Raw genomic sequence first — 25,480 nt, 5'->3', positions numbered from 1 at the left:
AATTATTGAAACCAACCTTTTTGTGAATGATGCCCCTAACTGGTCAACCCCTCCACTATAAGTAGACTCACTACTTATGTATAACTCTGGAGCAAACAGCCAGAGATATGTCCTAGCTACTCCTATATCTGCATTTTCTTAAAATAAAGATAAGATTCATGAACAACTTTCATCTATCAGCACCCATGCACCCACCTTTCTATCTACTATCATCACCCATCCATCTACCCACCCACCCACCAGCTGTCTATTTACCATATCTATCTATCTATCTATCTATCTATCTATCTATCTATCTATCTATCTATCTATCTATCTATCTATCTATCTATCTATCTATCTATCCATCTATCCATCCATCTAATCTATCTAGCATCTATCTATCTATCTATCTATCTATCTATCTATCTATCTATCTATCTATCTATCTATCTATCTATCTATCTATCTATCTATCATCTATCTCTACTGATCATCAATCAACTAATCTATATCTATCTATCATCTATCTCTGTACCAATCATCTATCAATCAATCATCTAATCTATATCTGTTTACCAATCATCTATCAATCAATCATCTAATCTATATCTATCTATCTTTCTATCTATCCATCTATCTTTCAACCTCCCATTTCTCTCCCTAATAGCTGTCAGCCATTAAAAACAAAACAAGGCAATGTACAGGTAGACCTTAAGTGGGCCTACACCTCACAGCCATAATTCTTGATGGTAAAGTGGATTGGTCTCAGATGACTGACTTGATTTTCTGACTCTTTTTTTGCAGCAGGTATTAAAGGAATTGCAAGCCAGGAGACAAGAAAGAAATATGGGTAGTTCTTGATTTATGACCACAATCAAAGGAAAAATATTGGTTGCTGAGACAGTTGTTAAGTGAGTTTTGCTCCATTTTACAAGCTTTCTTGCCACAGTTGTTGAGTGAATCACTGTGGTTGTTAAGTTAGTAACACAGTTGTTAAGTGAATCCGGCTTTTCCATTGACTTTGCTTGCCAGAAGGTCGCAAAAGGGGATCACATGAACCCGGGACACCGCAACTATCATAAAGGTGAGCTAGTTGCCAAGTGTCTGGATTTTGATCATGTGACCATGGAGATGCTGCAACGGTCATAAGTGTGAACAATGGTCATAAGTCACTTTTTTCAGTGCTGTTGTAACTTCGAACAGTCACTAAATGAATGATTGTAAATTGAGGGCTACCTGTAGGCAGGAAGTCAAAGAGCCCTCTGCATTTATACGCCTGCCTATTAATTGCAATAGAATCTTAAATTACATTTTCCTCAAACTCTGCTCTTGATAAGCCTGAGAGGAATATCCATTCAAGTCGTCTCTCGCTTAAAATGACTGCTGTTGTTTTCTGATTCTTTGTAATGGCAGGCGGAAAACCTGGTTTTAAAAAATAAAATATTCCTCCCAATTCCTTTGCCGGCACATCAGAAAGCTGATTTTTTTTATTTTTTTTTCAACCCCAGAGCCTGCTGTTGCATTCAAAAACCGCCCTGAAAGAAAACTATGATTAACTTCAGGAGCCCTGCACTGGCGTGCCTGTATTTTTAACCCCTTTGGCAAAAAAAAAGGGATTAGCTTCCGCCTCCAGCAAGCTTATCGGGAATAGACAGCTTGGTAAAAGAGAATACATTTCGGCGTGGAGATAGCTAGCAAGACAACGTCTCTGGTACAATTTTGCAAAAATGCATCACTAAGGCTGGGGGGGACAGACCGTGGTTATGCCTAAGGGCAAAATTGAGATCTTTTCTATTAGAGTGTCACCTAGCTCTTACCAAGAGGTGTTCTGCAGGTAACGTGTTCCAGGTTTTTTAATATCTGTAATAGGTTTTTTTAAAACCTACAGGCAGCCCTCAACTTGTGACCACAACTGAGCCCAATATTTTATGTGGCTAAGTGAGAAATTTGTTAAGTGAGGTCTGCCCCATTTTACGACTTTTCTTGTCACGTTTTAATTTTAGTTTAAAGTTTAATGAAAAGAATGACTAAGGGGTGACCTGATAGAAGTCTTCTGATATCTCAGGGGCTGCCCCAAAGAAGAGGGAGTCAAGCTATTCTCCAAAGCACCTGAAGGCAGGACAAGAAGCGATGGGTGGAAACTCATCAAGGAGAGAAGCAACCTAGAACTAAGGAGGACTTTCCTGGCATTTCCTGGAACAATTAATCAGTGGAACAACTTGCCTCCAGAAGCTGTGAATGTTCCAGCACTGGAGGCTTTTAAGAAGAGATTGGGAAACATTTGTCGGAAGTGGTATAGGGTTTCCTGCCTAAGCAGAGGGCTGGACTAGATCAGGGGTCACCAATCTTTCGGAACTTAGGGACCATTAAATTCATAATTTTAAATCCCGTGGACCACTAATACGATCTGCCTAATGACCGGCTGGGTGGGCGTGGCTAGAGATGGTCATGTGACTGGGTGGGCATGGCCAACTCAATGTCACCGGCCTCTTGCTCACCCTTCCCTTCCCAGCCGCTCCTCGCCTGCCCACTCGGGACCCCCTTAGGGTCCCAACAGGAAGCAGCCATCACGAGAAAGAGTGGGCAAAAGAGCTGGCTCCGTTCAAATTGGATCTGACGGAGAAGGAGACTCAGCAGAAGCACCTCACTGAGGACTAGGAGCAGCACAGGCTTTCCAAGCAGAGGGAAGATCTGCAGGAGTGCAAGGCCTGGTTCACAGCGGGCTGAGAGGGTCAGCCAGTTCCAGGCCATGATGCAGTCCCACTGGAACGAGGCCCTCCAAGCTCTTCGCCACCAGTTGGTGACCACTGGAACTAGAAGAACTTCCAGGGTCCCTTCCAACTCTGTTATTCTGTTTTTTTGTTAAGTGAATCACTGCAATTGTTAAATTAATCACATGGTTGTTAAGTGAATCTGGTTTTCCCCATTGCTTGCCAGAAGGTTGCAAAAGGAGATCACGTGACCCTGGGACCCTGCCAACTGTCGTAAAAGTGAGTCAGTTGTCAAGCCTCCGAATGTAAATCACGCGACCACGGGGATGCCACAACAGTTGTAAGGGTGAAAAAAAGATCATACGTCACTCTTTCCAGTGCCATTGTTACGTCGAGCAGACACTACGCGAACTTTTTATAAGTCAAGGACGACTGTACTGAGCAGTGCCATTGTCTGGAAGGAGACGGAAAGAATTGGGGATCAGCTATATTGGGATTAATACTTACTTAAGAGGGAAGAAATGGTGGAGGAAGCAAAAGCTGTAAGAACCACGGGAAGAGAGTGACTCTTATTATCTTAGGCCTGCAGGCAGTGAGAGCTGGAAAACAGCCAATTAGTGTTCTACATTCAACAGAGCTAAGTTCAAACATCTAACGGTGGAAACAAGAAGAAGAATTCCACCGATAAAAATCCTGAGGGGGGGGACAAACACAGTGCAAGGGTGGGTTGAGAAATTCTGGGGTGGCGGGGGGGGAGGGAAATAAGATAGCTCAGTCCCAAACACAAAACATACCAAAGAGAGGGGAAGAAAACAACAACAACAAGAGGAGAATATTGATAGGATCAACAAAGAGCTCTCGGAGAAATTGAGAAACGAAAAGGACAAGGGGTTCTTGTTGTTGTTTTTTAGAAAAGAAAAGAAGGGTGTGTTTTTTGAAAAAAGCAGGGTATGTGAAGATGGGAGCAAGAAAGTTAATGCTCGAAATGATCTGGAGCAATAAATACTAAAAATAATAAATAAAGTGGGGTTTTCGCTATTCGCAGAACAGTAGGAAAGCACTGATGATATCACCTAAGAAAGGAAGAAAGGTTTGCAGGAAAACCACCAAGCTTAGAGAGCACCAAGGACTCCAAAGTCTTCCTGCTCCTCCTCCTCCTCTCTGCAATCCCCCACTCCCTGCTAGTACTGATGATGTTACCTAGTTGGGTCACGCCGGCAATCAGAAGAAGTAGCCTGCAGTACTGCACTCTAACCACTGTGCCTCCAAGGCTCATAATACTCCTTCCTCCTCCTATTTTCCCTTATAACAACCTCGTGAAGTGAGTTAGGTTGAGAGGGAGGGAGTGGCCCGAAGACACCCAGCCGACTTTCATGCCTAGGGCGGGACTAGAACTCACCATCTCCTGATGACTGGCCCAAAGTCACCCAGCTGCTGCTCTTGTGGGACTAGAACTCACAGCCTCCTGGTTTCTAAGCCAGTGCCTTAACCACTACCCCAAACTGACTGCGATTTCACCATCATGCTGATTTGCAAAATTCCATTATGAAATTGAAATCTGGATTGCTGCCTGTCTAGGATGTTATGGGCCGGGAGTTGATCTGGAAGGTCAACTCTATGATTCCTCATCTGGCACTGGTATGCTTTGAGAACATCTGACATTCCCAGAGAGATGAAGCCCTCACTGAAGGTGTCCAGGGACTTGGACTGAACCTTCTCGAGGCATGAAAAGAAAACTGCCATGCACAAGGCAGCTGTGACTGCAGCTGGCAAGTCGTCAGCTGCCTTAGTTGCCTTGCCAAGTATCGAAAGCACAACTGGCTGCCAAACGCACATCTGGTGCCAGCAGCCTCTCTCACCCCACCCATAAAGCAAAATCCAAATGCCAATAACCATGTATGGGAACTGATCACAAATACCGACTGCTCTTAGAGGTATTTTCCATATATTATTAGCTAGTTGCAATACAGGTTGCAACTTTGACGTACAACAGTTCATTTAGTGACCACCCGAAGTTACAACAGCACTGAAAAAAGGGGGCATTTTTTTTCACACCCCTGACCGTTGCAGCATCCCCGGGGTCACGTGACTTACATTCGGATGCTTGATAACCGATTCACATTTATGACGGTTGCAGTGTCCCAGGGTATGAGATTCATCTTTTGCGACCTTTAGACAAGCAAAGTCAATGGGGAAACCAGATTCACTTAACAAACATGGCGAGAAAAGTCGTCAAATGGGACCAAAACTCACTTTAACAAATGTTTCACTTAGCAACATAAATTCTGGGCTCAATTGTGGTCGTAAAATGAGGACTCCCTGTACTCTAGGTCCAAGGTGTCCAACCTTGGCAACTGTAAGCAGTGGACTTCAACTCCCAGAATTCTTCAGCCAACTCTGCTGACATCCACTGGTCTTAACATTGCCAAGATTGGACATGTCTGACCTAGAGTGAATTCTAGCTTTGCTTAATAGTCATGGCAAAAAGTGCGTAAAACTTTTTAGCAATAGCCCTTAGACTTATATACTGCTTTAGAGTGCTTTGCAACCCTTTCTAAGTGGTTTTACAGAGTCAGCCTCTTGCCTCCAACGATTTGGGTCCTCATTTTACCCACCTCAGGATGAAAGGCTTAGTCAACCTTCAGCCTGGTGGGATTAACGTCCATCTTGCTTACCAACAGAAATTCTGGTCCAATTTTAGTCTAAAATCGAGGACTATCTGTATTTAAATGTTCCAGTTGTGATTGGGTAATGAATTTGTGTTATTACAAACAAAAAACCCCCACCATTTATCCAATTCTGGGTGATTTACCCAGATATGGAAAGCAATAGACTCATCTAGTCTTTTTCTGAACAAAACAAGCTAACCCACAATATGCAGAACACTAGAATTATTCTTTGTTTTCACCTCAAAAACACCACAACAAAGAGACACTGTCTTCTCAGGGCCCAGGTAGCATCCTACTTTCTGGGAGAAAACTTACCTGATTCTAATCTTTGGTACTTACATAACTATCCTCCTAGCAGTGAGAAAGTCACAAACAGCCCATCAGAGATGCTTATCTGTTTCGCCCACACACAGAAGAGGAAAGGGGGAAAATCTGCCATCATAAATGGCCTTATTTGACACTGGAAAAGCAGCCATCTTGACTGACACACAGAGAGAGGACACACAATGGATCCTTTATATAAGCATATATAGGGAGCAGAACTGCCAAGTTTAAGCTAAGGCAGATGATCTAAGAATCCGTTATATCAAACAGATTGTGTATGTGTGTGTGTGTGTGTGTGTGTACACAATGTATTTACCCAGATAGTGATTAATTTATTTTTTTTGTACCACGTACATATTTTATTACTGAATTTTCCTTTCATCTCTTTTAGCCTAGACTTATATCCTGTACAAATGAAGGCAAATATACGTGCCCTGGGATTTTTTTTGAGGGGGGCTTAATGGTCTCTGAGCTTGCCTGTTTTCTTGCAGATGTTTTATTACCCAAACATCAAGAGTACTGGTACATACTTACTAGCACTGATGATGTTACCTAGTTGGGTCATGAAACGTCTCCAAGAAAATAAGCAAACTCAGGGAGCACCAAGGACTCCTCATGTCAACTCTGAGCTACAGGTATTCTCCTTTATTGGCAGATATTTTTTAAAAATATATACATCTCTCCCCGACTCCATTACCACAGTGAGACTATCATGTTTACCAATCAGATCGTGTAATCCATAGAGGAGGTGGTGTTGCTATCTTCTATAAAAAGTCCCTACATCTAAAAAACATCCAAGTTACCCAGGAGCTTGCTCTTCCTGAGACCATAGTCTGTGAACTGTCCTTAAATATCACATTTCGGGCCCCTGATTATGACATCGAACATGCAAACAAGCTAAATACACTACTAACATGGGCAACATCCTCTCCACACACTTTTATCTTTCTTGGTGACTTCAATCTACCTCATATTAACTGGACCCTTAACGAATGTACAACTGAACCCACACATGCAACCTTCTACAATGCAGTAACAAATCTGGGACTAGAAGAACTAGTAACCAACAACACTAGACTTAAAAACTGCCTCGATCTCATCTTCTGCAATAATTTGAATTCAATTTATGGAATACAAATTAAAGAACCCTTTTCCAACAGTGACCACAACATGATTGACTTTTGTCTCAACATACGTCCACACAAAAATCATCACAACAACGGAATCCCCAATTATAACTTCAAAAAAGGCAACTATGGTCTTATAAACAACGATATCCCTTGACTGACAATTTCTATTCTCTGGATGCAATACTGTAGAAGACTATTACAACATATTTTTACTTGTTTATATGTACCATTAACAACTCCTAAAACCAGAAAAAAACAAATTACCCATAACAATAAAGAAGCTTCAATCCAAAAAGAAAATCACTTTGGTAGAAAAACAAATCTGGTAACATTGCCAACTTCAAAAGCCGATACAAAAATTTATGCCACCAGATAAAAACTGAATGCACCAATTATCACATTAAACAAGAGGAAAACCTATGCACAAATTCCACCCGCGCTTTCTACAATTTTGTAAACAACAAACTAAAAGACTCAAGGTCCATCCCACCCCTGAAAGGACCTAATGGTAAAGACTGCAACAACAACACTATTAAAGCCAGCCTCTTTAACACATTCTTTGGTTCAGTATTTGTAAACAGCAATGGATCATGCCCAGTATTTCCTAGTCGAACAACAGACAACTACAATGATCTAATACATATCGATTTTACAGAAGACAATGTTGAAAAAGCACTACGCAATCCAAAACCATCTCTATCTATTGGACCGGATGGAATATGTGCCTACTTCTTAAAAAAGCTATCCACTGCCATAGCCAAACCTCTAAACATAATCTTTGAAAAATCTTTCAGGACCAGCTCCTTGCCTAACCTATGGTCACAAGCCACAGCCTAGTTGAAAATTACAGTCCAATCTCCTTATGCTGCGTCACCTGTAAAGTCACGGAATCAATTATTAACCAATCCATTACCCTCCACTTAGAGACAAACAACCTACTCTCTAATAAACAATTTCGATTCAGAAAAAAACTATCCTGCAATCTGCAACTCTTGCACTGCAAAAACATATGGACTACACAACTCGATCAGGGCAAAACAATAGACGCAATCTACATAGACTTCTGTAAAGCCTTTGATTCAGTGGTACACGACCAACTACTCCTAAAATTAAAATCTTATGGTATCTCTGGACAACTGCATAACTGGATAGAAGCATTCCTGTCAAACAGACAACAAATGGTCAAAATTGGGAGCGTCCTATCAAATTCTGTACCTGTCAACAATGGTGTCCCCCCAAGGCAGTATTCTAGGACCAACTCTCTTCATACTCTACATAAATGACCTCTGTGATCATATCAAGAGCAACTGTGTTCTCTTTGCTGATGATGTAAAGCTATTCAACACCACAGACAATACTGCTACCTTTCAAAAAGACCTTGACTATGTATCAGGATGGTCAAACAAATGGTAACTTCAAATCTCAACAAATAAATGCTCTGTCTTACATATTGGCAAAAAAAAGTCAGAAAATAAAATACAGGCTGAATAGTCAAGACGTTGTTGATGATCCAAACTCTGTCAAGGACCTTGGAGTTCTCATCTCAAATGACCTAAGTGCTAGAGCCCACTGTAACTACATAGCCAAAAAGGCATTAAGAGTTGTTAACCTAATCTTACATAGCTTTTTCTCTGGTAATATTACACTAATAATTACAGCGTACAAAATATTTGCAGTCTGGAACCCACATTACGTATCTGATATTAACACAGTTGAGAAAGTCCAGAAATATTTCACAAAAAGAGTTCTCCTCTACTCGTTGCAGGTGGTACCTTATGCCACCAGACTCGAAATTCTAGACCTAGAAAACCTTCGGTCTGATCTAAGTATGGTATATAAAATCATACATTGCAATGACTTACCTGTCAATGAATATTTCAGCTTCAACCATAACAACACAAGAGCACACAATAGATACAAACTCAAGGTTAATTGCACCAAACTTGATTGCAGGAAATACGACTTCAGCAACAGAGTGGTCAATGTCTGGAAGACTCTACCTGACTCTGTGGTTTCTTCCCCAAACTCCAAAAACTTTAACCTTAGACTGTCTACTATCAACCTCACCCCTTTCCTAAGAGGTCTGTAGAGGGCGTGCATAAGCGCACCAACGTGTCTACCGTCCCTGTCCTATTGCTTCTTTTATATATATTTTTTATTTTTCTTATATGTATCCATGTATTCATAACTATGTATATACTTATACCTATTATCTTGTAAGCAATTGACAAAAATAAAAAATAAATAAATAAAAAATAAATAAATAATCTTGAGAGGTTGTTGAAACATCTGGATGGTATAACAGGGTGGTTGTTGTTGTTTTTATTTGTTTTAAATAAAAACCCCTGAAGAACAACAGCAGCATGTCGTCTAACATCCTGACTGAACCTTTCCCAAGGGCTGAGGGAAGAGTATTTGTTTCTGATCAGCTTTCAACACACATCGCATCAAATTAGATTGATGATATAAGGGGAGAGACTGACAGGCTTTGCAGGATTTTAATCCTCAGATATGCCAATTCCCTCCTGCTGCTTTTTACGGACAGAATTTTAATGAGCCCCAAGTCCAGAGGGTGTGCAAAGGATGTCCACCAGAAACCCAACAATTGCACTTCAGGACTTATTTATTAAATCTGAATGGGGAAGTGAGCTGGTGAGGTGAGATCCCATGTGAACTGAAAGGGAGGTTTGCTCTCAAGAAAGACTGTGCTGCTGAGTGGAGTTGTTTACACCCTGTCAAGGCCAACCATCCTCGGACTCCAGATGGGCAAAATACCTGAAGATGAGCTTCACACAACATTATACTGGGCATCGTTTGGACCCTCAGCGCTGGACCCTGGGGGGGGGGGGGTTTGGGGAAACTTTCAATCTGTAACTTTCGCGCCTTTTGAATCAGATCTTGCCTTGCCTGCGCTGCAATCATTTCCAACTCAGTCAAAGCACCTCTTTTCTATCCCCATTGGAGTTGGGGGATTTTCTTTCTTGGGCAGACCTGACACCACAGTCGTTAAGTGAATAAACTGCAGTTGTCAAGTTAGTAACACAGTTGTTAAGTGGATCTGGCTTCCCCACTGAAGATCGCAAAGATCGAGCACATGACCCTGGGACCCTGCCGCCGTCATAAATACATGCTGGTTGCCAAGCTACACTGGTCGTGAGCCAGTTTTTTCACTGCCGTTGCAAATTTCAACAGTCGCTAAATGAATGGCTGTAAATTGAGAACTACCTGTATCCCATAACTGTTTGCAGAAAGATACGATCTGGGTCTTCCTTTTGGGGTGGAGTTTTGAAATTACAGGCGTCCTCTGTTGAAATTACAGTAAGCAAAAATCTGGGGCTCAATTGTGTTCAGTGAGGACGACCTGTATAATTTCTCCCTTACTTCTTTGCTGCTTTTTTATGGCTTATAAAACTAGGTAGATCCCCAACCTCCTAGCCCTTTCCCTCCTGTCCTTGCCACTTCAAACCCTTATGACACATATTTAACCTCTTAAAAACAAGGAGCATTAAACCAACGCCTGTTAAATCAAAGGCATTCTCTACAATACATGAAGCACAGCCAAAGTAAATATTTATTTAAAAATGGAACAAGGGATGTGTTGGCCAGGTGACAGCAGGGCCTGCTTCAGTTAGACTGTCTCTCAAGCTATTACCAACTGATTTTCAGGAGCAGTATTTAAAATTAGTATGTGATACGATTTAATACAGTGATATGATTTAATACATTACATTTTTTAAAAAAAATTAATACAGCATTACCAAAATTAGCATCGTTAAAAAGAGACTGATATCAAGGCAGAATAATGATACTTTTGAGAGGGGGAAAATGAATTCAGTATTAAATAGAAAGTGGATAATCGTCAGGAATTACCTCCGAGAAGCATTTTTTTAGGCATTCGGGGACTTTTCCATCAATTATGAGAAGCATCCTCTCCATCTCTTCACGGGCAACATGACTCCCAGATTCATTGGAAAATAGGCTGAAAATATCTAAGAGAGAAGACAAAGCCATGTACACAGAGCAAAATAAGTATTTCTGCGCAAGTCAGAAATTGTGATAGAGCTGGTGATGTCCATTATTTCACATCATTTTAAGAAACAGGAATGGTTATACTCCTAAAATCATTTTTTTACAAAACATCTATACAATTGTTCTTAAAATCATCCGATATTTCCGCTGCAAAGGGCATGGGCCTTTATGTAAGATAAGTATCACAAGCAATGTCTAGATCTGTCGGTTTCTTTGATCTGCCCCTCTTCATCCTACCCCACAGGTCCCTCCTCCCCCTCTCCTTTACTCATGACAGCCTGGCATCTGGCTAAGCAGGGCTGGGTGCAGTTGGGATGGCAGGTTTGACAAGGATTCATTTTGGTGTCAGAAGTCTAAGGGGGTGATGCTTTTCAGCCAGACTCTAAACTGAAATTAGAATAGGAATAAGACTAGGGAATAGAGAATAGGAATATAGAATAAGAAGAATGGAATGGAATGGAATGGAATGGAGTGGAGTGGAATAAGAATAGAATAAGAATAAGAATAAGAATAAGAATAAGAATAGAATAGAATAGAATAGAATAGAATAGAATAGAATAGAATAGAATAGAATAGAATAGAATAGAATAGAATAGAATAGAATAGAATAACAGAGTTGGAAGGACCTTGGAGGTCTTCTAGTCCAACCCACCACTAAGACAGGAAACCCTATACCATTTCAGGCAAACTCAGCTACACAATTGTGAAAATTCCAGCTGAGCTGGGCCACCCGTCTCCCTGTGCCTTTTCTCTCTTCCAAACATGACTGATACTTATCCCAAAGGTGCTTTTTTTTGAAAAGTCGACTGGACTTTCTTGGTTTTTTTTTTTCCCCTTTGAAAACATTTCCCTTCTCATCTAAAAAGCTGCTTCGGTTCTTCTTTTCTCAGTTCTTCTTCAGTTCGGAACTGAGGAAGCTTCTCGGATGAGAAGGGGAAACGTTTTCACAGGAAAAAAAAGCAAGAAAATCCAGCTGCCTTTTGGGAAAAGCCACCATGGGACAGCCATGAGCTGCTTGAGCAATAACTTGATACTTACATTTGGCTTTCTCTTCATCTCGGCCCCTTGTCAGCAGGACTAAGCCTACGATCAGGTTATTGAAATGTAGACCTTTCGATGTGCCACCAAAAGAACAGTATATGACCTGAAAGGAAATAGGGAGAAAAATGTCAAACTGGGCGATCAGAAGAGGAAATTCTCTGGGCCCTCCTGCACCTCCGGCTGCGGAGATCAAAAACAAAGCGAAGAGAGTTTAGAAGTCATTATGCCAAATCTATTGTTTACGGTTTTAAAGTGGGGGGGATTTGCAAATCAAGATGACTCCATTTCAAACCAGGGCCAACAGTCATGAACTCACCAGGTGGACTTTGTCAAAGAGCTTCTTCCTCTTTGTAATTTGGGGGGAATGAGGCCAGCTTTCTTTATACGATGGTGAGCTCATAACTTCGTAAATGCACACGAAGCATTTTGTATATTCGAAAGTGTTAGGCCAGCGTTAACTTTGATGAGCGACTGGCCCCAAATTCAGTGGCCTCTGGTGCTCAGGAAGGTGCTGTCTACTTTGAAACGCATCTAGCTGCTGCAGCCATCTTTTTGTTTCTCAGCTTGCCACAGTGTGTGTGTGTGTGTGTGTGTGTGTGTGTGTGTGTGTGTGTGTGTGTGTGTGTAGAGCAGGGTGTCAAACTCAAGGTCCACGGGCCAGATCCGGCCCGTGGGATGCTTCAATCTGGCCCGTGGGCCCACCCTGAAAACAGTGAAGGACTAGCTTGCGGTGCCTCTGCCAGCAAAAATGGAGCCCAAGCGGGCCGCGCGCAGCCTCCCAAAGCTCCATTTTGGCTGGCAGAGGGCTGCAGGAGGCCATCGTGGGCCGAAAACGGAGCCTCAATTAGTGATGTTGAGCTGGCCACACCTCCCTGGCCACGCCCTCCCCCCCAGGTCAAACACAACCCATCCATGTATTCATAACTATGTTTTTACTTATACCTATTATCTTGTAAGCAATTGACCAAAAAAATAATAATTAAAAAACCCCGATGTGGCCCTCAATGAAATCGAGCTTGACACCCCTGGCGTAGAGGCTTGGAATGTCAGAACAGACAATAACAACAAATGGGAACCCAGGTCATCTCAACAGGGGCTGTTTGGAGACTACAGAAGGAGTTGCCGGGGGGGGGGGGATGCCAGGACACCTGATTGGACAATGTGACCTGTGACAAAGAGGGAGGGGAACATCCAATTCTCTCAACTTTACGAAAACCGCGGGGCATATTTAGAGTTGGTTTTGCTTTCAGGCGTGCCGAAAATGATGTACTCAATAAAACAGTTCTTTGAGAAATCTGATCGTCTCGGAGTGCTGACTTGGTTGGGTTCATCAGTCGTAACCTTGGCAGGTGTCTTTTACGGCTATGCGCGCCTATGCGGAGGACCCAGCATCCACCCTAGACCCGATACAGGTAGTCCTTGGCTTACAACAATTGAGCCCAAAATCTATGTGGCTAAGGGAGACAGTTGTTAAGTCAATTTTGCCCAACTTTACCACTCTTCTGGCCACAGTTAAGTGAATCAATTAGTCAGTCACACGGCTGTTAAGTGAATCACGCTTCCTTATTGACTCTGCTTGTCAGAAGGTTGCAAAAGGGGAATCACGTGACCCCAGGGCACTGCAAATCGTCATAAATGTGAGTCAGCCGGCAAGTGGTTTGAATTTTGACCACGTGATCATGGGGATGTGGGTGATAAATGGTTGCAAGTCACTTTTTTTTCAGTACCACTGTAACTTTGAATGGTCACTAAGTGTACTGTTGTAAGTCAAGGACTATCTATGTTTTACAGCCTTAGGCTTTTGGCTGTCCCTCTCTGGCCCATGTGAGTCAATTGGAAACTAGAAATCAAATCGATTTTGGGTTTTGCTGATTAATAGGTTTTCCCAAAGGTGCTTTCTTGGGAGGCAACTGAACTTTCTTGTTTTTTCTTCAAGGACATTTCTTCAGAAATCTTTTAGCTTTTAGCTATGCACTTTGGGATAAACACCCTTTGAATGTTCTGGGGGTATGAATGGATTTCCACAAAAATTGCAGATTACAGGAACCATTAGCACTACTCAGGTGACCCTGAGGACACATATAAACCTCCAAGTGCTTCAACAACCCTCTAAAATAGAGATTTCCAAACTTGGCAACTTTAAGACTTGTGGACTTCAACTTCCAGAATTCTCCAGCCAGCATAGCTACTTGGATGAGAAGCGAAATGTCTTCAAAAGAAAAAACAAGAAAGTCCAATTGCCTCCTGAAAAAAAGCACCTTTGGGACAACCATAACCTGGATGACTGAGAATCATTACAGATGATTAATAGGTTTGTTATTATAGAAATTATGCAAAAATAAAAAGTTGAGGTTTGATGCTATTATCTTATTCGACAGCACCAAAGGGAGTCAGACGTCAACACCTTTTCTTTCTTTGTCCCCTTTGCCCTACACCAGTGATGGCTAACCTATGACACGCATGTCACTCGTGACACGCCGAGGCACTTTGACTGACACGCCTGTTGGTGTGGGGAAAACCTGCACATTTAGAGGCTGCCTGTGCTCTGCTCCAATCCCTGCTCCCTGCTTGTTGCGTGGAGGCGTGGTGTCACCGCTGCCGCAAGATCTTTGCAGCAGAGAACCAGTTTTAACCGCCATAAACTGAGGTTTGTCAGTTTCATTACCTCAGGAACGCTACAGGAGGAAAGGAGATCCATGAGGTTCACAGCCCTGTAAGGTGGCCTTCCGATCCCCACATCCTGCACCTGCAGCCCTGAGACCAGGGAGACGAGTTTCACAGCCCTGTGTGATCACCCCAGCCCAGTCCGTCATAAACCAAATTATTGATATTTCTTGAAGTGACACACAACCCGAGGAAGGCTACACTTTTTCCCGATTTTCGACACACCAAGCTGAAAAGGTTAGCCATCACTGCCCTACACTATTCCCTTCCCTTTTTCCTCCCTTATTTTCCTTCTATTTTCTTTTGTATTTTTGTATTGTATATTATAAACTAATAAACAAAACCTTTTTTTAAAAAAAAGAGGGAAATTAGAAATCAAATGTAAATAAGTACGCCGTGGGAGTGGATGGAAGAAGAAGCCAAGTCAGGTCCAGCTCGGCACATTTGCCATATGCTCCTTCGGTCAGCTGGAAGCTGCAGGAGGATGAGGAGAAAAGGTCATTTCTGTCCTGGGCACCCATTGCCACCACAGTCGAAGTGCGGCCTTCCAGGCAGAATTGACCTGGGAGATATTGGTTTGGCCCTCAGCTTCTCTCTCTCTCTCTCTCTCTCTCTCTCTCTCTCTCTCTCTCTCTCTCTCTCTCTCTCTCTCAATTTATTTTATTTTATGCAAACAATCCCTCTCCTGTTTAAACAGTGTGTCATTTGGGTACAAATATCTTGTGCAATAACAATTACAATGAACACATACTCATTAGTATAATATCAGTACTCTATTCTTACTTTATATTACTAACGCATAAGATATCTAATTATTATAACAATCCCCTTCTTAGCATATTTAATTCTTATTCACGTTTTTCGCTAGTCTTCTTTAATTTCTAGTTTCCGTTTTTATTCTCCAGCCATTGATAAAATAATTCCCATGTCATATAATATTCCGTTTGTTCCTTTTCTTTAATTGCAAGTGTTAACCTATTCATTTCTGCATGTTCTAATATTTTCACATTCTCATCTGTCGGAATCTTTTCCAATTTTGTTCCTCTCCGTTTCTCATGTGGCCCTTTGAGAAAATTAATTGCCCGTTCTTGATCCCTTCTTAGCCCACAACCACTGTACCTGGAGGATCCAATCTGGGTCGGTCACCGGGATCAGAGGTATAGTCTTCCGAGATTCCGAGCCTATCCTCAGGGGATGTCTCTCTTCTGCCAGAATATGTGCTTTGGGCTTTTCTATGCGTCGTATTTATGTGGTGCCTGTTTTAGTTGTTGAACAGCTAAAAAGCTACACAGGCACCATATAAATGCCACACAAGAGAATAGCCCAAAGCACACACTCTTACTAGAGAGAAGTTCCCTGAGGATGGGGGCTCCAGCATGATTCCGAAAGCTCAGAAGACTGTGAAACATTTGGGAAACATTAAAAAAGGCTGAATGTTACATTTCCCCTAAAGGAGAAATGTAAAAATAATCTTAAGGGAGGCAGAAACCAGCCCTAGTTTTCCTGCCCCGAGAAGAAACTGAGGAGGCCAGCTTTTAGAAATGCAGATTTGGTAATCCATTCAGAAAGACCGGGTCAAGTCAGAAACTCAGATAAGCAACAAACAAAAGGTTCGCAAAATTAGTTCAGACAGACACCTAGGATTTGCATTTCCTCTTTTGCCTATAGAGCCAGCTATGACCCCTACATGACCCCCATAGGAATCCAGAAGGTATAAAAATCCACCCACTCTAAATTCCATTTTGTCAGCTATCTCAGAATCATATGTGGTTGGTGGTCCTGCTTCATCAATTAAGAGAACCTTTCTTTCCAATAAGCCTCCAGCCTCCATTTTATTTCCAGTGCCTTTCTCCCCAGATTGGAACTGAACCAGATGGATTTTTCTCCCAACAAGACTGATTGACCCAGATTGGATCCTGCAACATTATCCTGGGACGCCTTTGCTGTACTTGTCTTCCTCCCTAAGCCTCTTTTACTCGTTTATTCTGATCACACATGTACCATATCACTTATTAGTTCCTGTCCAGGTTGAAGTGCAAAGTGATTATTTATAGGCCCCAGCAGTCATGTGAGAAGTCACCCTGGGACAAACCTCCCTTTGCTTTTAAAATAAAAATAACATAGCCTGTCCTGTAGCTCCAACCACAAGCCTTAGCAATGGCACGATGGGCCAATTCCGAAGCACAGAAGCAATTGGGAAAACATGACCATCCTAGACCAGGCCAAATCCAAAAACACCAAGGAATTTCTAGAAGCCTGGCACTCTGACCAATCAGCCTTCCATAGACACATAGACATGAACAACATGTTAGTTAGGCTCAAGATCCCGATGGATCTTGACAGACTAGAACACTGGGCCGTATCTAACAATATGAAATTCAGTGTAGAGAAAAGTAAAGTCCTACACTTAAGCAAGAAAAACCAAAAGTACACCTATAGACTGGGTGAAACCAGGCTCAATAGCAGTAACTGTGAGAGAGATCTTGGAGTCTTAGTGGACAACCAGCTAAATATGAGCCACCAGTGTGCAGGAACAGCCAAAAAAGCCAATGCAATCTTAAATTGCATTAACAGAGGGATACAATCAAGATCAAGTGAAGTACTAATACAACTCTATAAAGCCTTAGTAAGACCACACCTAGAGTACTGCATCCAGTTTTGGTCACCACATTATAAAAAGATGTTGAGACTCGAGAAAAAGTAGAAAGAACAACCAGGATGATTAGGGGACTGAAGACTAAGGATTATGAAGAACAGTTACAGGAACTGGGCTTGGCTAGCCTAGTGAAGAGAAGGACCAGGGGAGACATGATAGCAGTCTTCCAATATTTGAGGGGCTCCCACAGAGAGGAGGAAGGGGTCAAGCGATTTTCTAAAGCGCCTGTAGGCCAGACAAGGAATAATGGATGGAAACTGAACAAGAACAAGATTTAACCTGGAAATAAGGAGAAACTTTCTGGCAGTGAAAACAATCAACCAATGGAACAGCTTGCCCTTGGATGTTGTGGGAGCGCCATCACTTGAGACCTTCAAGAAGAGATTGGGCTGCCATTTGTCAGAAATGGTGTAGGGTCTCCTGCTTGGGTGGGGGGTTGGACTAGATGACCTATAAGGTCCCTTCCAACTCTGATTATCTGTTTTCTGTTAATAACTATAGACTATTCAAAAGAGACAATCAACCTGCCCAAAAGAGAACAAAAAGATTCCAGCACCTCTCCATCAATAATCAGCACCCAGATCAGCCTATCTTAACTCCAAGGTCAACTTCAGACCAACAATCAAGTAAGCAATACCCTAATCAAGAAACTGCCAAAAAGCCATCAGTAAACAGCCCAACCAAAGAATCTCATAAGACCACCCCCACACAGATAGGCAAGTCACCAGAATATAAACTGACAGCAAACAGCACTCCTTACAAGCACTGATGATGTTACCTAGTTGGGTAATGAAATGTCTGCAAGAAAACAAGCAAGCTGTCAGGATTCCAGCGGTCGCCCTAATTAAATCATGAGCCTTGAGGAAAACTGCAAAAAACTTCAAAGAATTCATTAGGAGCAACATACCAGCATGACCTGTATGAAGCCGATTCTGGTAAAACATTCCTGCACTTGTTTCCAAGTTGCCACAAGCTCAGAGAGCACTATGGACCCTCCTTTGAGCTACAAATATTCCCTTTTGGTGCATCATGGCTAGTACTGATATATTTGGCGCTCCATCATGGCTAGTACTGATATCCACCTATATATAGAGGGTTCTCCATGTATACGCATCCGTTGAGCAACTATTCAAAGTTACAAATGGCACTGAAAAAAGTGACATAGGCGTTTTTCACACTTAGCATTTGTGTGTGGAAGCATCCGCATGGTCACGTGATCAAAATTCAGAGGTTTGGCAACTCATGTTTATGACGGTTGAAGTGTCTGGGGTCATGTGATCACTTTTGCGACCTTCTGACCAGCGAAGACATTGGGGGAGCCCAATTCACTGAGTAACTTCAAGACTGCAGGGATTCACTTTATCAACTGTGGCAAGAAAGGTCGTAACACAGGGCAAAATTCACTCATAAAATGTCTCACTTAGTAACAGAAATTTTGACCTCAATTGTAGATGTAAGTCAAGGACTACCTGCATGTATATCCACCCATATAGAAACAGTTCTTGACTTAAGCCATTCATTTAGTGACCTTAAAAACTTACAACAGCACTGAAAAGAAGTGACTTTATGACTAACCCTCGTATTTATGACCTCTGTGGTACCCCCACGGCCATATGATCAAAAACTGGGCACTCAACACCAGCAATTGTTCAACAACTGTGTAGCTCACTTAACAACTGCAATGATTGGCTCAACCATTGCCCAGAGCCACTGAATAAGAGACGGGCAGCAAATATATTTCATGAATGAATAAATCATGGCAAAAGTCATAAAACCGAGCACCATTCACTTAACTACTGCCTTGCTTAGCAACAGACGTTCCCACTTCTGTTATTCTGTTATTTTTACATTTATTTATTCATTTACATATTGATTGATTTATATATTTATTTCTATCCCATCTTTATTATTTTCACAAATAGCTCAAGGCGGCAAGAACTCAAGGCGGTGTATTTAACACAATTTCCTCCTACTATTTTCTCCACAACAACCCTGTGAGGTGGATTGGACTGAGAGAGAAGGATTGGTCCAAAGTCACCCAGTTGGCTTTCAGGGCTAAGGCAGGACCAGAACTTACCATCTCCTGGTGATTGGCCCAGAGTCACCCAACCAGCTTTCATGCCTAAGGCAGGACTAGAACTCACTGTCTCCTGGTGATTGGCTCAGTTATCTAGTTGGCTTTCAGGGCTCATGTGGTAAAAGATGTTGGGCTTGTGCACTGCTGAGGTCGGCAGCTCAGCGGTTCGATTCCCGTGAGCAAATAAATCTCACAGGGACTAAGAAAGGATCCTCCCCCAAATGCCTACCATATCTGTATAGATTACACCACGTGAAACAATTCCTTTCACAGAGGCAGGCAGCCATCTCGGTGCTCCCTGGCTAGCACATGCCATACACTAAATAAATCAATCAAGGCTATGGCCGGATTAGAAGTCACCCGGTTGGCTTTCATATTAAGGTGGAACTAGAACTTTCCATCTCCCTCTTTAACTAGACCAAACTAGACAAAATCACCAGATCAAACTTATTTAAATTATTCATAACCTAATAAGTTATTTTTTAAAAAATATAATGAAATACGTGACATTTATTTATTCAAAATACAGGATAACAAGATAAATAGTTTTGTAAATGTATTATTAGTATATATAGTATGTACTTGAATAGTAATTGCAGTTGAGCACTATATAAAGAACTGTAACTATTTACAGCTAAAGTGATATATTGTACCTTTTATATATTTTTTCACTTGTTTTTAATCAACACGTTCTGTGTGGGCTTTTTTTTCTTCCTTTTTTTGACAATGAAGGAATTTGTGTGAGGCATGGTTCGGTTTCTCTGTCATTACAAAGGCAAAAAAAGTACTATTTTTAAAATACTTTTCTGAGTAGATTTATTTATTTTATTTGGTTTGTCAATTGCTTACAAGATAATAGGTATAAGTAAAAACATAGTTATGAATACATGGATACATATAAGAAAAATAAAAGAAACAATAGGACAGGGACGGTAGGCACGTTGGTGCGCTTATGCACGCCCCCCACAGACCTCTTAGGAAAGGGGTGAGGTCAATAGTAGACAGTCTAAGGTTAAAGTTTTGGGGGTTTGGGGAAGAGACCACAGAGTCGGGTAGAGTATTCCAGACATTGACCACTCTGTTGCTGAAGTCGTATTTCCTGCAATCAAGTTTGTTGCGATTAATCTTGAGTTTGTATCTATTGTGTGCTCTTGTGTTGTTATGGTTGAAGCTGAAGTATTCATTGACAGGTAAGTCATTGCAATGTATGATTTTATATACCATACTTAGATCAGACCGAAGGTTTTCTAGGTCTAGAATTTTGAGTCTGGTGGCATAAGGTATTCTGCAACGAGTAGAGGAGTGGAAAACTCTTTTTGTGAAATATTTCTGGACTTTCTCAACTGTGTTAATATCAGATACGTAATGTGGGTTCCAGACTGATGAGCTGTATTTGAGTATTGGTCTAGCAAATGTTTTGTATGCTCTAGTAGTTAGTAGTGTAATATTACCAGAGAAAAAGCTACGTAAGATTAGGTTAACAACTCTTAACACCTTTTTGGCTATGTAGTTACAGTGGGGTCTAGCACTTAGATCATTAGAGATGACAACTCCAAGGTCCTTGACAGAGTTTGGATCATCAACAAGGTCTTGACTATTCAGCCTGTATTTTATTTTCTGATTTTTTCTGCCAATATGTAGGACAGAGCATTTATTTGTTGAGATTTGAAGTTGCCATTTGTTTGACCATCCTGATACATAGTCAAGGTCTTTTTCAAGGGTAGTAGTATTTTCTGTGGTGTTGAATAGCTTTACATCATCAGTGAAGAGAACGCAGTTGCTCTTGATATGATCACAGAGGTCATTTATGTAGAGTATGAAGAGAGTTGGTCCTAAAACAGTGCCTTGGGGGACACCACTGTTGACAGGTACAGATTTTGATAGGACACTCCCAATTTTTACCATTTGTTGTCTGTTTGACAGGAATGCTTCTATCCAGTTATGCAAGTGTCCAGAGATACCGTAAGATTTTAGTTTTAGGAGTAGTTTTCAGAGATGGGTTTCCACATTGATACATTGTGCAAAATAAAGTGTCCACAGGACTGCAAATACAGGTAGTCCTCAACTTACAACCACTTGTTTAGTGACTGTTCAAAGTGACTATGGCACTGAAAAATGTGATGATTTATTATCAGTACTTGCACTTATGACCATCACAGTGTATTCATAGCAGTATTTCAGTATTTAAAGGGCTGCCACAAAGAAGAGGGTGGGGTCACATTATTTTTCAAAGTACCAGAAGGCAAGGCAAGAAAGAATGGATGGAAACTAATCAAGGAGAGAAACAATCTGGAATTAAGGAGAAACTTCCTAACAATGAGGACAATTAACCAATGGAATGGCTTGCCACCAGAAATCAAACAAAGAGGATTAGGGGACTGGAGGCTAAAACATACAAAGAACGGTTGTTGAAATGGGTATGTCTAGTTTGAGGAAAAGAAGGACCGAGGGGTGACATGATAGCAGTCTTCCAATATCTCAGGGGCTCCCCCAAAGAAGAAGGAGTCAAGCTATTCTCCAAAGCACCAGAAGGCAGGAAAAGAAGCAACGGATGGAAACTAATCAAGGAGAGAAGCAACCTGGAACTAAGGAGAAATTTCCTGAAAGTGAGAGCAATTAATCAGTGGGACGACTTGCCCAAAAGTTGTAAATGCTCCAATACTGGAGGTTTTTAAGAAGAGACTGGACAGTCACTTGTCTGAAATGGTATAGGGTCTCTTGCTTGAGCAGGGGGTTGGACTAGAAGACCTCCAAGGTCCCTTTCAGCTCTGTGCTGATTTATTGAAAGAGAGGTGCAATTTAGAACTGAGGAGAAATTTCCTGACAGTGAAACAATCAACCAATGGAACACCTTGCCTCCAGAATTTGTGGGTGCTTCAACACTGGAAGTCACTTGACTGTAATGTTATGGGGCAGGGGTGTCAAACTGTCAAATTGTCGTCATGTGACATATTGTAATTCGCCCTCCCTTCGCTAAACCAGGGGTGGGAGTGGCCAGCGCGTGACGCATCTGTCCTGCGGGCTGTAAGTTTGACACCCCTGCTATAGGGTCTGCTACTTGAGCAGGGGGCTGGACTAGAAGAGGTCCCTTCCAGCTCTATTCCGATTGAAATTATTGGTCAAATCATGGGATCAAAATCCAGGCACTTGGCAACTGGAAGGTATTTACGACAGTTGCAATGTCCCAGGGTCACAAAATCGTCATTTCCGACCTCCCCAGTCAGGTTCTGACAAGCAAAGTCAATGGGGGAATTCTCTTAACAACCGCATAATTCATTTAACAATTATGCCAGTGTATAAGTAATTATGAGCTGGAATCGACAAGGCAACAGGTCAGCCAATGGGGACCGTTTGAATAGACATGGCAACAGGTCAGCCAATGGGGACTGTGTGGATAGACATGGCAACAGGTCAGCCAATGGGGACTGTGTAGACAGACATGGTAACAGGTCAGCCAATGGGGACTGTTTGATTAGACATGGCAATAGGTCAGCCAATGGGGGCTATGTGAATAGACATGGCAACAGGTCAACCAATGGGGACTGTTTGGATAGACATGGCAACAGGTCAGCCAATGGGGGCTATGTGAATAGACATGGCAACAGGTCAACCAATGGGGACTGTTTGGATAGACATGGCAACAGGTCAGCCAATGGGGACTGTGTGGATAGACATGGCAACAGGTCAGCCAATGGGGACTGTGTGGATAGACATGGCAACAGGTCAGCCAATGGGGGCTATGTGAATAGACATGGCAACAGGTCAACCAATGGGGACTGTTTGGATAGACATGGCAACAGGTCAGCCAATGGGGGCTATGTGGATAGACATGGCAACAGGTCAGCCAATGGGGACTGTTTGGATAGACATGGCAACAGGTCAACCAATGGGGGCTATGTGGATAGACATGGCAACAGGTCAGCCAATGGGGGCTATGTGGATAGACATGGCAACAGGTCAGCCAATGGGGCTATGTGGATAGACATGGCAACAGGTCAACCAATGGGGACTGTTTGGATAGACATGGCAACAGGTCAGCCAATGGGGGCTATGTGGATAGACATGGCAACAGGTCAACCAATGGGGACTGTTTGGATAGACATGGCAACAGGTCAGCCAATGGGGGCTATGTGAATAGACATGGCAACAGGTCAACCAATGGGGACTGTTTGGATAGACATGGCAACAGGTCAGCCAATGGGGGCTATGTGGATAGACATGGCAACAGGTCAGCCAATGGGGACTGTGTGGATAGACATGGTAACAGGTCAACCAATGGGGACTGTTTGGATAGACATGGCAACAGGTCAGCCAACTGGGACTGTTTGGAAACTGAAACATACTATTTGTTTGTATGGGGCCATAAGAGACAGTTTGGAGTCTGGGCGTGGCTTTTACTTGCCAGACTGTATAAGAGTTGGTTTGATCTCTGTAACTCTTGCACTCTGTAATGACTTGCTTCTGTAAATGTTGCTTCTGTGTCCCTGATTTTGTATGCTGACTTCTGCTGTATGGTATTGTATATAAAGAAGTTTCCAGCAGAAACATTTACTTACATGCTGGTTGGATGTGCTGCAAACTCTGACAAACTGCAGTGATTTGCTTAACAGCTGTAGCAAAAAAAGTTGTAAAATGGGGCAAAACTCATGTAACAACAGCCTTACTTAGCAACCGAAATCTTGTGCTCAATTGTGGTCATCAAGTTGAAGACGACCTGTAATAAGACAGCATCTAATCAGGGGTGTCAAACTTGCATCGTCACGGTGTCATCACATGATGTAATGTAATTTTTGTCCCCTTCGCTAAACCAGGCGTGGGTGTGGCCAGTGCGTGACACATCTGACCCGTGGGCCTTGAGTTTGACACCGCTGATCTAGATGCTTTGAATGAAGGAGAGCTCAGGTTAATTTTGTCAACTCATAAAATATTTCTATGGTCTTTTTAGAGTTGCCAACAGAAATGGAGGAGGGGGAAAGGGGTTTGAAAGAGGAGTGCAGCAGCTTGGAAATTGAAAGTGCATTCCATAAATAGTTTTCAAAGATAGTAACTAGATGACTGAAGTTTCTGCCACGCAAATATCTAACTGGAGAAACATGATTGATGACTCTTGTCTATGGATGTGTCTCATTGGAGAATATGAATTATGATACACCCAGGGGGTGGGGGGCAAACCAGGGTCAAGGGTGACAATGTGTCTCAGAGTCTGCTACACCCAGGCAGTGCCGGACATGTTAACTCCCAATAAATCCTTTTGAAGTTTTGGATGTTTGACTCGAGACTCATAATTTAATTGGGGTAACTGCTGACAAATCCACTTAACAATCATGTTACTAACTTACCGTATTTTTCAGAGTATAAGACGCTCCAAAGTATAAGATGCACCTAGCTTTTGGGGAGGAAAACAACAACAAAAATCTGCCTCTGCCTCCCAGCAATTTGTCTCCTCGCAGCAAACAGCCTGTTTCAGTTTCTGTTTTAGCACAGCCTGATTAGCACAAGCAACTGATTGTCAGTTGGATCGGCCTCCCGACAATCAGCGGTTTCAGGTTGCAGCGATTGCCATCACCTATTGCCACCTCCGCGCGCCCCATTTTTGGCCTCTGCATCCACTTTTCAGCCTCTGTGTGCCCCATTTCCTGCCCATTCCAGGCGGCGGGTATTGGAACGGGCAGAAAATGGGGCATGCAGAAGTCGAAAATGGGGCGCACGGAGGCGGCAATAAGGAATGGCAATCCCTGAAGCCTGAAACAGCTGATCGTCGGGAGGCCGATCCAACCAACAATCAGCTGCTTGTGCTAATCAGGCTGTGCTGAAGCTGAAACTGAAACTGAAAGAGGCTGTTTGCTGCAAGGAGGCAAATTGCTGGAAGGCAGAGGCCAAAGGGTGGGGGTCGGTGGGGTTCAGCAACATTTGCTGTATAAGATGCATAGACATTCCCACCCACTTTTGGGGGTGGAAAAAGTGCATCGTATACTCCAAAAAATACAGTAACGACAGTCACTTCTTAAAACAATTGTGGCAGAAAAGGACGTATAATCTCCCATGACTCACTTAGAAATTTCAGTCCCAATTGTAGTTGTATACTGAGGACTACCTGTATAGATTAATTTCTCCTGTACAGGTAGTCCTCAACTTATGAGCACATTTGAGCCCAAAATTGATGTTACTGCTAGGTGAAACATTTGTTAAGTGATCTT

General features: G+C 42.3%; 1 protein-coding gene across 6 annotated transcripts in view; it reads right to left on the bottom strand.

Annotated features, from left to right (window-relative positions):
• The window catches only part of USP32 (ubiquitin specific peptidase 32), a 209,095-nt gene that overhangs the window by 101,083 nt on the left and 82,532 nt on the right, over nt 1-25,480 (bottom strand). For all 6 annotated transcript variants that reach the window (XM_026682756.2, XM_026682757.2, XM_026682758.2 and 3 more), the window contains exons 3-4: nt 11,884-11,989; nt 10,687-10,805 (exon numbers count right to left, since the gene is read on the bottom strand). In XM_026682756.2, the coding sequence (XP_026538541.2) occupies nt 10,687-10,805; nt 11,884-11,989 (225 nt within the window). The remainder of the gene's footprint in view (nt 1-10,686; nt 10,806-11,883; nt 11,990-25,480) is intronic.

This window comes from Notechis scutatus, chromosome 1 (genome assembly GCF_049901735.1).
Source record: "Notechis scutatus isolate UNSWTSFEM ecotype Mainland chromosome 1, rNotScu1.2, whole genome shotgun sequence".
Taxonomy (NCBI): domain Eukaryota; kingdom Metazoa; phylum Chordata; class Lepidosauria; order Squamata; family Elapidae; genus Notechis; species Notechis scutatus.
This window is presented reverse-complemented; position numbering and strand designations above follow the sequence as displayed.